Source organism: Haliaeetus albicilla, chromosome 10 (genome assembly GCF_947461875.1).
Source record: "Haliaeetus albicilla chromosome 10, bHalAlb1.1, whole genome shotgun sequence".
Taxonomy (NCBI): Eukaryota; Metazoa; Chordata; class Aves; order Accipitriformes; family Accipitridae; genus Haliaeetus; species Haliaeetus albicilla.
In genome coordinates this window covers 1651900-1664858 of record NC_091492.1, presented here as the reverse complement: position 1 = coordinate 1664858, position 12959 = coordinate 1651900, and the positions used below count along the sequence as shown (strand labels likewise).

The 12959-nt window shown below is 51.1% G+C and overlaps 1 protein-coding gene across 3 annotated transcripts in view; it reads right to left on the bottom strand.

Annotated features, from left to right (window-relative positions):
- Positions 1–12959, bottom strand: part of ANKRD11 (ankyrin repeat domain containing 11) — a 159659-nt gene that overhangs the window by 35997 nt on the left and 110703 nt on the right. For all 3 annotated transcript variants that reach the window (XM_069793253.1, XM_069793254.1, XM_069793255.1), the window contains one exon: positions 4614–4758. In XM_069793253.1, coding sequence (XP_069649354.1) covers positions 4614–4700 — 87 coding nt within the window. In that variant the 5' untranslated portion in view covers positions 4701–4758. The remainder of the gene's footprint in view (positions 1–4613; positions 4759–12959) is intronic.

Genomic DNA, 12959 nt, shown 5'->3' with positions numbered 1-12959 from the left:
ACTGTCGAGAGCTCAGCAACAGAAACAAGTTCCCCTTTGTAGGCATTAATAAAAGCTGCTTCGGCAAAGGGGAGATGGCAGACCATGACTTCAGGAAAAATCCCCTACTGCCACGTTATGTTCTTAGTAAGATTTACTATATGAATAACTGAACCCACCCCAAGTTATGCTTGCTACAGTTAAAAGATGCATCACAAGTTGCTATCACCCCTCACGGTTTGGAGCACAAACCGATCGCGAACCAGCCCCCAGCAGCTGCCCGACACGAGATGCTACGTCGATATAAGCCACGCATGCAGCGTATGGACTGGAAGTGCTTAACTGCATCTGTGATGACTTCTCTTCATGATAAAGATCTCTAATCAGCAAGAGAGACCCTGATATCAGTCTGCTCAGGTCATTTATGACATAGACAAATAAAAGCCACTTTTCACCCTCACGCAGAACTCCAGCTAGGCCAGCTTACTGTCCAGATGTCGGTTCTCAGAGCAAAATCAAACATGTAGTTCTTTTCAATGCAAAATCCTGCAAGGTACAACCACTTACAAACCCATGCAAAGAAATCGGTATTTCCAGCAGAGGAGCTGAGCGAGTCTCTAGCCTGCTTTACAGGATGGGCCGTGCATCTGCAGCCTCCTCCTCCTCTCTGTCCGTACGAGCTGCACACAGCAGGGTTGTGCTATCCGTGCCCACACACAAACTCTGAACCACTGCCTCTGACCGCCTGCCGAGAGCTGCGCCAGAGCCATGCCTTCACTTCAGCACCAACAAAACCTGCCGCTTATGCAAAGACTTGCATTACCAGCGATGGAAATCCCCAAAGCCCTTTGTTCTCCAAAATGAGTTGAAAGTATTTCAGGTTGCAATGCTAGTAAAAAGTAAGCAGCAACGAACAAAACCAGCACTAGTAGCTTGGGAGGAGAAGCCCAGAAGGACCAAGGGCTGCAACGCCCATGCCTCCGGGTGATGCCCCACGCCAAGCTGGCACACCAAACTCCTGCCGTGGGCAAAACAACCCACGCTGCAAAAAGGACAAGCTATGAGAGCGGGAGTTTCCCTGCACTAGTACAGACAGCAATGTGTCGTTTCCTGAACGGGTCTCTGCTGGGAGAGACGGAAGAGAAGGGGCAGGAAAAGTGTTTGTACCCTGCATTACAAAAAGGGATGGACAGAATTTTACCCAGAGAGCACACGGGAAGTGGTGGAAACCAAACCCCAGTATTCCCTAAATCTGGGTCCCTTATAGCCTTTCCAAAGCCAGAGTACAACGCATACACATGCACGCAAAGTTTCAAGAAGTCTGAATTTGTGTCATTATCAATGCTGCAATAAAACATTTGAAGCATGGAGACAACTGGAACTGAAGCCCCATTCCTGCGTGCCTCAGGCGTTGAGGTTTGTAAGAAATACTACCCTGCAATGACTGTGGGCTGCTTATCTTCACTGAAACATCAACTCTTCAGTATCTAAGTCACCCAGTGCTTCTGCATGTTTCATGCCCCAGCAAATGGCTCTGCGCTGGACGCACAGCCCAGCACTTGTTTGTATGATGCAGGAAAGCCCTAACAGTCCAACAGGCTTCAAAAAGAATTGAGAAATAAGGAGTATGCTCCCTCTCCTGAAATTGGGGAGAAGAGGGAGGAGAAAAAGCAAAAGCTTTTTTTTTCACCTCTGCTAGCTCCTACAAGCAAAAACTGGGGGTCAAGCGCATTTTGCTTGGTGGTCAGTTCAACCACTGCAGCAAAAATGCAATTTAGACTATGCAAGTGGGAGCATTTCCCCATAAAGCAACAAATCCTCCGCTGCAGCCTCTGAGCACAGGCTGTAACCACGCAGCACGCGGTCCCGGGCACATCAGGAAATGGTTTCGACAACTGATACAATTCTTGCTGCGGTGCTCTGCTCAGCCTAAGTCATGAGTAATCTGCTTCTGGTATGGGGATCTGTGGATCTACAGCAGAAAGGAGAATTATTCATATATGGCATGCATATTTTTACAAAACCCTTCAGACTGAACTCAACCAGGAGCCTCCGGGGCCGCTGAGCACCCTCCCCAGGCAGGCTGTGCGCAGCCATATAAGGCTGGCAGGGCCCGACCGTCCACCCCACTGCCTCTGCTAACCCCGGCAGAAACAGCTCCTCGCTCAACAGCAGCAAAGCAGATGAAGCATCTAATGCTGTCGGCCACGGAGGGCAACAGAGACAGAGTCCTTAAAGCACTTTGCTCTCGTGGCTGCGCCAGCTCAAGTGACATTTCACTAGTTAATAGGTCCCTCCTATGGAAGGGCAGGGAGCGGAGAGCTAGGAGTTCCCTCTTATAATTAGCTCCACAACTGAAAGGCGGCAGCTCACATCTTCTTCCACAAAGCACGAGCCCTCTGCAGAAAGGGCAGCCTCCCAGAGAGCCCGGCTGTAACGTGTTCAAGTGCAGAACTCACACGTTTCCTGCAGCACTCAGCCCACCGCAACACCAGGACCGCCGAGCATCCTGCACCGTTACTCGCCTCCAGTGCTAGAGCTTCGGAGCCCAAACATGTAAAGCCTGTTTAATGTTAACACAACTATCGATATTAAGGTCACACCGAGAGGAAAACAGTTCAGTGGCAATGCAGCTATCGCTTCACCACGCTCGCCCTATGCACGCACCGTGGCAGGCAGCCCCGGTGGGTGCGGGTCCCTCCACGCGGCACGGCTCGAGCTCTGCCGCAGCCGCTCTCCGCCTTCCCTAGCAAGTCTCCGCCAGCAAGCGTGTGCCAAGTCGCAGGCTCAGGCCTTTGAAAGTGTTGACAAAGGCAAGATAAATTAAAAGCAGTGGCTTGCTTGACAGGCAGGTACAACAGCGTCTGGAAGGAGGAGGTCTAACGACCAAGTGCTTTTACCCTGAGTCACTGCTCCAGCTCAAGCTCCAGAGTTAACTAGAAACAGGGCAATTGGCTGCACGATGTCCTTCGGCCACTTAGGCTGGATCTCAGCTCAGACCCGGAGGACAAGAGCCTGCAAGTTTCTTCTCCACTGACAAGACCAGAATTAAGTGAGCAGAAAGGCTCTTCCCCATCCTTACTCAATACCACTCTCCGCAGGTCTGCGCTGATGCCTCTGAATGGGAAGCATAAAATTATTTGTGTCCTAGTTATTTAGCCAGCGGGAGATAACTCCAGTTCCCGGCGTCCCTAGCGCTGCTCAACAAACCTGCTCTGTAAATAACATGCAGCCTTTAAGCTGCCGCAAGTGGATGAAATAAAATGGGCGCTGATTCATATTATAACTGATCCTCTCCCTCCCGAAGCACCTGCGCCAACATTAAGCTTCTTACACAGCCAGACAAAACCCCGTATTTACATATCCTGTGCTGCTGGGCTCAGCCTCATTTGCCAGGGTAAATGCTGGTATCTTCCCAATGCAACAGGGCAGCTGTTTCACCTCCAGCACCCCTGCTCCCACTTTTTGCCCCCCTCCTAGCAGTCCCACGCTGTGTCCCGGCAAAGGCAATTGCAGAGGCAATGCTCCGGCTCTCGGCACGGCTCCTGAACCAGACCTGTGCGTGTACAGCGACACAGAAAGGGGAACGGGGCAGATGCTACCAGCATGCTTGATAACCGAATTTCTGCCTGGGATTTTCGCACTGGTTATTTGTCATTTTCCTCATTTTGTCAATAATATGATCTCAGTCATAAGAGGAATTACTATCATCAACACGGGTGGGATTGCAGGGGAAGTGACAGAACAAGAGACACAGCATCACTGGTGCTTGCAAAGCTCAGCTTCAGCTCCTGGGGCCTGGCAGAAACTCCTGGGGGAATGCTGAGAAACTGGAGCAAGGAGATGAAAGGGAAGTGGATGATATTTGTTTCCTTAGCAGAATACAGTGGATGTAGGCTTTAATTTTTATTTAAAGGTAACATTTGTACACAGCTTCCTGCACAACTGTTTACTGCAAACTACCGATACTGAGAAGGATGAAAAAAAGCTGAATGAGAGGAGGCAGAGCTGAAGTCTGGAGCAAAACAAGAATCTGGGAATGAAGAGGAGAAGCATGAACTTACTTATCCTTAAACTCAGGTTTCATCTCAATAACATCACCTGAAGCCCAGTCAAAACCTAAATGCCTCAAATAAAGCCCCAGAAGCAGCAATTTCAGCAGAGCAGCTCACATGCTGAGTCCCGGTCAGGCCACACTCAGAGCCCAGACTTCTGGGTGAAGCAAGACCAGCCGAGTCTGACACAGATGCGGCATTTACAGCCAGAGGAGGAGGAGGAGAAACTCCTCCCTCACACAGCACGCGCTTGCAAGATCACCGCATTACTTGGTCCTTCCATTGCTTACTGCAGAACGTCTTACAAATGCACAGTACTTGCAGAAGACAATCTTCCAAAGCATCCCCCCATTGCCTGGCCAACTCAGGTCTATGCGGCCGCAGCACTTCCCAAGAAGTATTACAGCCACCGAGAAATAAAGTGGACCCCATCAGCTGGCAGAGTGCAATAAACAAATTTGATTCCAGTGATAACAGCCCACAGCAACCTCCTGCCACATGCAGTACTGCCACGGCTTGAAGACATCAGGCACAAGGGGCAGCATCCCTAAAGCAAGGCAAATGAACCAAACACGCTACCTTTTTCCCCGTTTGTTTCTCCACCATGTCGTTGCTGAGAGAGAAATCTTCTGGCTGTGGTGTTTTAGAACACCCACCCTTGGGCATCGTTCTGCCTTCCTTACTTGATCTTCATTTATGCTGCCATCGCCTCATCATCAACCGTCTGTTTAGAAAGAGGAAAAGAGACGTTAGACATCTCAAAAGGATCTTTCCACTGGGGGGAAAAAAGGCAGGACACTTCCCATGGGTATAAATCTGCATTGAACTCTTCAACAGCAACACCAAGATGGCCGAGCACCTCCAAATGCCACGCATGCAGATCAGAGCGGGCAAAACCACTGCTGGCTGCTGCCACCTTCCGCATGGGAAGCAAGCTAGGACCTGCAGCTGCAAACAGGACTTGTTTCATGTGCAAGGGATAGCCTAAAATGGATCGTGCCCAAACGGAGAGCAATATCCCTCCTGTTCTTCACCTACAGCATCACTACAAGCTTACATAAAGCTTCTTGCAGCTACAGCTCCATCCAGAGAGCAGGGACATGGGGATGGACCCTCTGGGTAGACGCCTGGGGCAAGGACAGCCCTGCTCCCCTAGTTTGCCACACTGAATTCCCAGACACTTGCAGGACCAACACACACATCACTAAATTACAAAACCTACTTATAAAACGCACTTTTTGAACATGTCGCCATTATGAGATTAGACCAGAAACCGCCAATGGGTCACAGCGTTCCCGGAGCGGTTTGCCACGAGCTCCTCACCGCCCGGCACTGCCACCGTGCCTTGGCCTAGGTGAGACGATTTGGAGAATAACAAAGCACTCCCTGCTCCTGCCATGTGTTGCCTGGTTACAGGACTGAAAAGACAACTGACATCTGAAATACAGCGAAGCATGAGCTGCAACAGGGATCAGAAATACCATCTGAAGCCAAAGCAGGCGAGGCCTTTTTAGGTGAACAAAAATATCTCCTCTCCTGAGACCAGAGGCTAAAAAGCATCCGTGCAACAGTATATCTCCGAGAAGTGACCCACATCAATCCCTACAGCAAAGGTCTCGTTGTACTTACGCTGAAACGGCATAAACAGGCACCATTTGAAAACTCTTTCCCCAGCTAATTGCCACCTGACAACACTACACATTGCACCCATTAACTTCTTATAATAGCGGCTGGGTTTCTGCAGAGTTACAATTGCAGGAAATTGTCCAGGAACAAAGTCATGCAGCGCTCCATCACAAGATGGGAATTCTGTGGGCGGGGAGAGAGAAAGAAAACAGAGGGGAGGAGAGGAGCCAAACCCTCCCGACTGCTCAGGGCCCAGCGATGAAGCAGTGTGGACCTTGAACCGTGTCCTGGGCAGCACCAGGAGAGCCCAGCACCATCTCGCCTGGGTGGCTGGGGCAGGACAGGAGGTTAAAGGCTGGAGGAACGCTAGTCCAGTGCTTTTATCAGCCTTGTATTTTAGAAGTTCCCTGGAAATCCCTTCATAATATAATGTTGCATTTACGCTTCAGAAGCTTTTGGGCCCTTTGGGTTGGTTTGTGGTTTTGGGGTTTTTTGAAAGAAAAAAAAAAAAAAAAGGGGATTCAGAGGCCCCATCCCAGCCCTGCAGCAGCAAAAATTCCCAGACCAAAGCACCAGCCACAGACAGTGCTAGGACACCCCGGCGCTGGCATTTTCAGCAGGAGACTGTGCTTTCCAAGGCAGCTTAATCCTTTGCCCTAACTCCTTCGCCTGGGCTATAAGAGGACAGTTACCTGTGTTTAGGGACAGAGGCTTCAGGAATGGAGGCCTCTTCATGTCCCCTTGCTTGATGTGGTGACCAAGTGCCGTGCTGAGTTTTGGGACCCCCAGCCAGAAGCCCCCAGCCCTTTCCTTTTGGATGTGAGAGCAGGAAAGGACCTGAACTGGCAAAGACACGAGCAGGCTGATTAGCCCTCCTCATCGCTGCAGCTGGGAAGTAAAAACAGGGGGAAAGTGCAGAAAATTCAGTATACCAACCTAGCATGTCCATAAAGAGAAAATGGAAAAAGAAAATCTTCTGTTAGAGCAAGGGAACGACTGCAGAAATCTGTGTCTCCAAATTTCTGCTCTTCATCATTTGAAGGGCCTGCAGCCCAGCCCAAGTGCCAAAGTTCAAGCACCACAAGAGCTGACTGAAAACAGCACCTTAAAAAGGCAGCTCAGCCGTCCTCGGGCACGCTCGGCACCAGCAGAGCAAGGCTGGAGCTTGCAAAACCCGAACCCAAGAGCGAGCGGCTCTGGCCTCAGTGTTCCCACACACCCAGCCAGGGGTTCACCGGCTATCAAGATGTCCCGTTTCACGGCAGCATGGCTCTCCTGGTGCTGGTGATGCTCCACCGAAGGCATTGCTCTGGAGCCCGAGGTGTCCCCTCGATGTTGCACATCGACAGGGTCCCAGGTGCTGCAACTGCTTCCTTTAGAAGCAGCTTCAGCCATTTACAGCCTCAAGAACCTAATTCTCTCAGCCATTGTTAACCAATTCATAAAGTTTTAAGAATTTTTTCCCCCTCAGTTTCACCTACTGGTGCTCATTAAGGTACAGATACAGGAGAAATGAGCAAGTGCCTGAGCATGCGCCTGGGAGGAGGCAGGAGCCGGCAGGAGCACTGGGTCAGTGCGGAGGACACAGAGTCGGCCACCTGAACGGATTCACTTCAATATTCACTGCAAATCTAAGAAGTGGAAATTCAGATGATGTGCTGGGTGATGGCAATTTATTTGCACTTTGCAAAGGATATTAAAAACAAGCAGCTTCACTTATGCTGGTCACGAGCACAGGGACCTGCATGGCTGGGACCAGGGCATGCTCTGCTCCCAACCATGAACAGCCAAGAATTAAAAACACGTCGTTTCCAGTGCCTTGCTAAAACTGTTTCATGGCCTGCACACTGTCAATTTATTCTCAAAAAAATTCTGCCCACTCCCGATGTCTTTGTGGCTGTTTGTAACCAGGGTAGGTACCTATTCACGTGGAGCTTCGAAAACCTGTTTAACTGAGAAAAGGCCAGACGGATGCCAGATTAATTCTGCGCCCCTTCTGTTCATCTAGCTGACTCATTACACTTGGAAAGCTGGCTGCCTCTCCATGTAAACAGAGCACTGGCCTGTTTAACAGCTTGGAGGGAGTATTACATTTGCACAACAATTACCAACAACGCTCGCAGTCTTCGTTTCATTTTTAAGCACGTTTAATAAGAGTCAGAAGGGAGGTACAAATTCCCGGTTTGGAAGAGCTATCTATCCCCAGCTCGTGGGAGCGACGGCCGAGCATTTCAAAGCCATGAATCTAGGGCTGCAGAATTACAATTTGGCTTCAATCCCTCCTAATCTGGGAGCTGGACAAGCCACCCCCTTTCCACGACACCCCTCTCAACCTCACCTCCCTACCAGGAGACAAGCATCACCCTTCCTATTTTGTAAACAATTAACTAAGCTCCTTGAACTAGATGATTACATGTCTGCCGCACAATAAGAAGTGGGAGACCGAGTGAGCTCAACAGAATATAATCCCTCGTACTTCTCCGGGAAAACAAAGGAGCTGTTTACCTCTGGCCAGCGGCCAGCCCTGGCTGCGTGCGCCGCCTTCCCCGTACACGCCAGCCCCTCGGCCTGGCCGGCAGCACCCCTCTGCAGCTGGCAAGGCACGGGTCCCATGCCTCTCCCTTGGGAAAGAAGCTATGGAGAGGGGGAGTCTGCCCTGGGACTTGGCCAGCCTGGACACGGCAGCTCCCGCCGGTTTGGGAGGGCTGACTCCAGCCAGCAGCCCCAGGTGCCGGCAGGGAAGGCTGCGGTGGTCCCAGCCCCCGGAGTATCGCACACATGACTTTGGCTGCAGGGAAAAAGCTGGAAAAGCGGACACGACACGCAGCCCGGTCACCCTGTGCGGCAGGGAGAAGGGCAGCCCTGCGGCCGTTCCTGCTCCCGCCTGGGCTGGGGACCCTCCTGGTCGCGGCCTCCCCCCATGGCAGGGGCTGGCAGATGGGGGGGTGTCAGGGTCCCCACGGAGCACCCGGAGCACCCTCCTGGAGGATGGAGAAGCAGGACTGTTGGGAGCTCGACCACATCCTTTCCTCTCTCCTTGTCGGGGCGAGGAACCAGTCAAAAATGTTTTGGTTTTTGTTGTTTTTTTTTTTTTTTTTATTTTGCCCAGGGCATGCCAAGCCAAAGCCACACACTGAGACCAAACATTTCTGTGGAGGACCTCAAAAGGCAATGGTCCCAAAAGGGACGGGAAGGGAAACGGGGGGGGGGTGTCATCTGTCCCTCCGAGCTGCAGAAGGAGGAGGAGGAGGACAGTGCTGCTAGCTCCATGCCTGGCCCCGCTGGGATGGCTGGGAGGCAGTGCGGGACCAGTTGCACCCATTAGCCAGGACGGGGCTCCCGGCAAAGGGCAAATCAGGACGGGCACAGATGTACACAGCCGGAGCCCGCTCTCAGCCCCAGCCAGCCAACGCCAACACCGTGCCTGACAGGAGAGGAGAATCCTCATTAACAAACCCAACGGACCCTGGCATACGTTTAAACCCCCCGTCCCTACCCCTCCTGCCTTCACGGGCACAGCGAGCAACATCCGTATCTATGACAAGTAAGAGAAAACGCAAACAACGCTGAAGTCCTCAAATGCTTTCAGATGTATATACATCCAAGGCGGAGTGACAGCTTTCCCTGGCTCTGCCTGCACCGTGGGCTGCCCGTCCCATCCCTCCAACCCTGCCCTCCTGCAGCTCCCCGCACGGGCGCTTGCACAGCCTCTCTCGCCCTGCTGCGAGCAGACCAGCCAGGCTCCTGCCATCTCTCTCTGAAACCACAACAAATTAGCTCATGCCCAAGATCTGTGCATTGGAGCCTGCCTATACCCTGCCAGCTTGGAGTAAAAAAGATTGTGCAGACTTCTTTAAATGCCAGACAATAAGAAGAAAGCTGGCTGGAGGCTCTTACCCATTACAAAAAAACTCCAATGCAAGGACGGCAATTAGAGGCGCAGACGTTATTTGCACAAATCCAACACATTTGTTTGGTCTGAAAAGGTTGGAATATGAACAAGCCCCATCGAAACATGAAAATTTTAAAACCTCAGGCTCCTTTTGAGGACTCTGTCCCAGAAAAACAGGTGTCCTCAAATCTTAGAAAATCGCCTTAAAATAAGAACTCACATAGATCACATCCAAAATTTGATCCCTCACCCCTAGCGCTGGAAAGCATGGGGAGAAAAACAGAAGTTGAGGTCTTCCAACATGCTGAACTGTGCCCTTCTCCATCACCCTGCTGATACCTTCACTGAGATGTTTCTCACCCCAGTGAAGACCACCTCTGAGCTGTGCGGTACAGTGGCACCTGCTGAGTCTGCACTAAAATGACAGCGTACGTCACTAACAGGCTGCATGTTCAAAAAAGCCACCGTCACACCTTCAACCCAGCACTGCCCATGTGCATCCTGTTTAGTGCTGTTTCACCGACATGCTCCCAGCATCAAAGACTTGCTCTTCGCCAGCTTTTTCTTCACCTGTTAGGCCTACACAACTCACGATTAGTACCTAAAATTGCAAGCACTGGCAGGACATGCACTTTGGGGAACAAGGAACAATTGTTCTTTGTGCTCCAACTCAGCTCCAGAAGAGTAAAGTCCATCTTTTTCCACCATTGGTACATAAGCCCACGAGCAGCAGGAGGCCTGCAAGCCAGCAATGCAAACACAGGTGCGTTTCATTCAGCAGCCTTCCAATGGATAATCACAAAGATTAGCTATTAATAAAGATAGTGCAGCACAAGGCGCTAATTCTTACAGCACTACCCAAAACAAGGGAAACTGAGAGATCGCTGCGTTTCCCTGCTCTGAACGCAGCCGATGGAAAGCATGCTTGCCTGCTGTCACATCTGGGGCTACCCCAGTTTCACAGCTCCGTCATGCCCTCACCTTCAACTCAACAACTTCTTTCTTTACCCTGGGGAACTTGCTATCTTTTTGTTCCTGGCTTTTGAAGGGGGATGTCGCTCCTTATCAGGAGTTCTTACAGATGAAACATCTTTCTTCACCTCTTTGCATGGCTTCTCTCCTGTTCTCAAAATCAGTACCTGGTCCCCACAATAACCGTCCTTTCTTCCGCCTTTCTCAAATATTTATTTCGCCTTAACCCACAGGGCTTCCTGACCTCCTGATATGCCTGTAACTACTCACATCTGGATGTATTTGCACGGGGCTCAGGCAAGGCTTGCTTGGTTTCTCAAATACGCACCAGCCAAGTAGACTCAGTAACATGAATTAAAGCAGCTATTAGTATTTCAATCATTTGTGAAACGGATGCCCCTTCCCGGTGTTTATTAGGACCTGCAGAAAATAATGCAACGGAGAAGCTCAGCCTGCCAAGCAGTTTGTGCAGGTGGATGGGCACCCACGTCTCCAAGGACCACAGTAAACATGATGCTCAAGACCTCGCTGGGCACCGTGAAAGTCCAACTCCTCAACGGTTCTCCAGCGATGACTCACTACACAAAACCATCCCTGCTAACGGGTTAAACTTAAACCACAAGCCCTACACATGTAACCTGCGACTGTCATTTCCTGCCCCAGCATCAGAAGACTGGGCAATGGTCTCAAATTATGACAACTCCTAAGTTTTTCTATTACACCAAGTGTTGTTATTTAACAAGATTATATTTGGAAATTTCTGCCCAACTATCCTGTGATTCAGAATACTCCAGCTGGGACTGTTCTTGGGATACACCAAGTCTGAAATAAAAGCAAGCCCTGACAGTACCCTGCAACCACGAGCAACCACTCCGCCTGTGTGGTTTCTCCGGGAGCAGTTTTTCCCACAAACTCTTCCCTCAATTATCTATATGCAGCTGCCTCTTGATATTGCTACATTTCTGGATGCTGCTGATTATCTGGTTTCTGGCCAAGGTTACAAAACTGTTGTTTCAGTCAGTTCTCCGAGCTGCGGTCTGGGAGTGGGATCAGCTGCGATGAGGAAACCTTTGGAGCAGCCGGCGCGTTACGGGAAGGCTAGAGTAGCGTACAGCCCTGCCACACCACCATTAGTCAGAGTGGAAGAGCGGATTATGACACTGTTGTCCTCTCAGTGTGATTGTGGGATGGCTCCAGATCACCAGCTTGGACCAAAACCTTCCGAGAGGGAGGACTCCACGCTTCGCCCATCTCCTCTCCACTTCGCACAGAAAATGATCAGGCTTCAACCAGGGAAGAGCTGTAACCACATCTGCCAACGCAATCATCTACCGGACTTTTTGCACATCAACCACTTAAAACAGTGATGAACCCACTCAGATATTCCCACTGCTGCTGCATATGGGGGGGGGGGGGGAATATTTCCCTAATAAAGTACATCCCAAGGACTGATACAAAGCAATACTGTGCGCTTACAGAGTGATCCTCAATGCTAACTTTAAGCAGACTGCACACTATATTGCACGTCACATGCATTTAAGAGAAAAAAATGAAGCCCAAACTATCCTGCACACAGAAAACAGGAAAGAAATACATGAGCCGAGAGATATGAGGAGTACAAAGCCTTTACCCGCAGCTCACCATGATGCAAGTGGGACGAGCCTCCACGGCACACATGGTCCACACAACGTGCTGAGAGCCTGTCCTGGAGGTCCCACCGGCGGGGAAAGACGAGGATTCCCTGGGGCTGCTTTATTCTGGTAAAACTTAACAAACAACACAAATCTGCATGATCCGCTCCGCTCCCAGGATGGTTTGGGGAGCCAGGCTCTGGCCCCCCTCCATGCCCGGCAGGGAGCTACGGCTGCGGCTCACTGCGGTTTGCGCTGTTGAAGTGCAGCTCAAGGGGTTCACAAGCATCAGCCAAGCCCCAAAAACGAGCCGGGCCCGATTTTCAAGACAGAGAAACATGCTAGCACAGACAATTCCTCACCACCGCTGTCATTGATTTGATGCTGACTAAATCGCAGTGAACGTAAGGGTAACAGATGAAGCAGCAGCGACTGATGGTGCCCTGGCAGAGAGCTGCATCACCTACCCCACCGTCCCGGTGGCAGCCCGGGGACCCAGGCGCAAGAGGCTGGCAGGGTCTGCTGGCACGCTCTGCTCCGTCCTCGGCCGGGCTGAGGCTCCTCCGTGCTCCCCACCTGCGCCCTTTCCATCTTCCCATTCCTGGCACTAGTGACTTGTCCCAAGGGGAGGCTGCGGGGTGAACACCATTCCTACAGAAAGCTCGTGTCGGCTCCTGCAAGCCCCATCTGCTGCTTAGCTGCAGAAAGGGAAGGCTCAGGAAGGTAACAGAAAGCAGAATGCATTTGTGCTTATTTTCGGCCGTCTAAATTAGCACAGGCGTCTCCATTACGTGGCTAAATCAC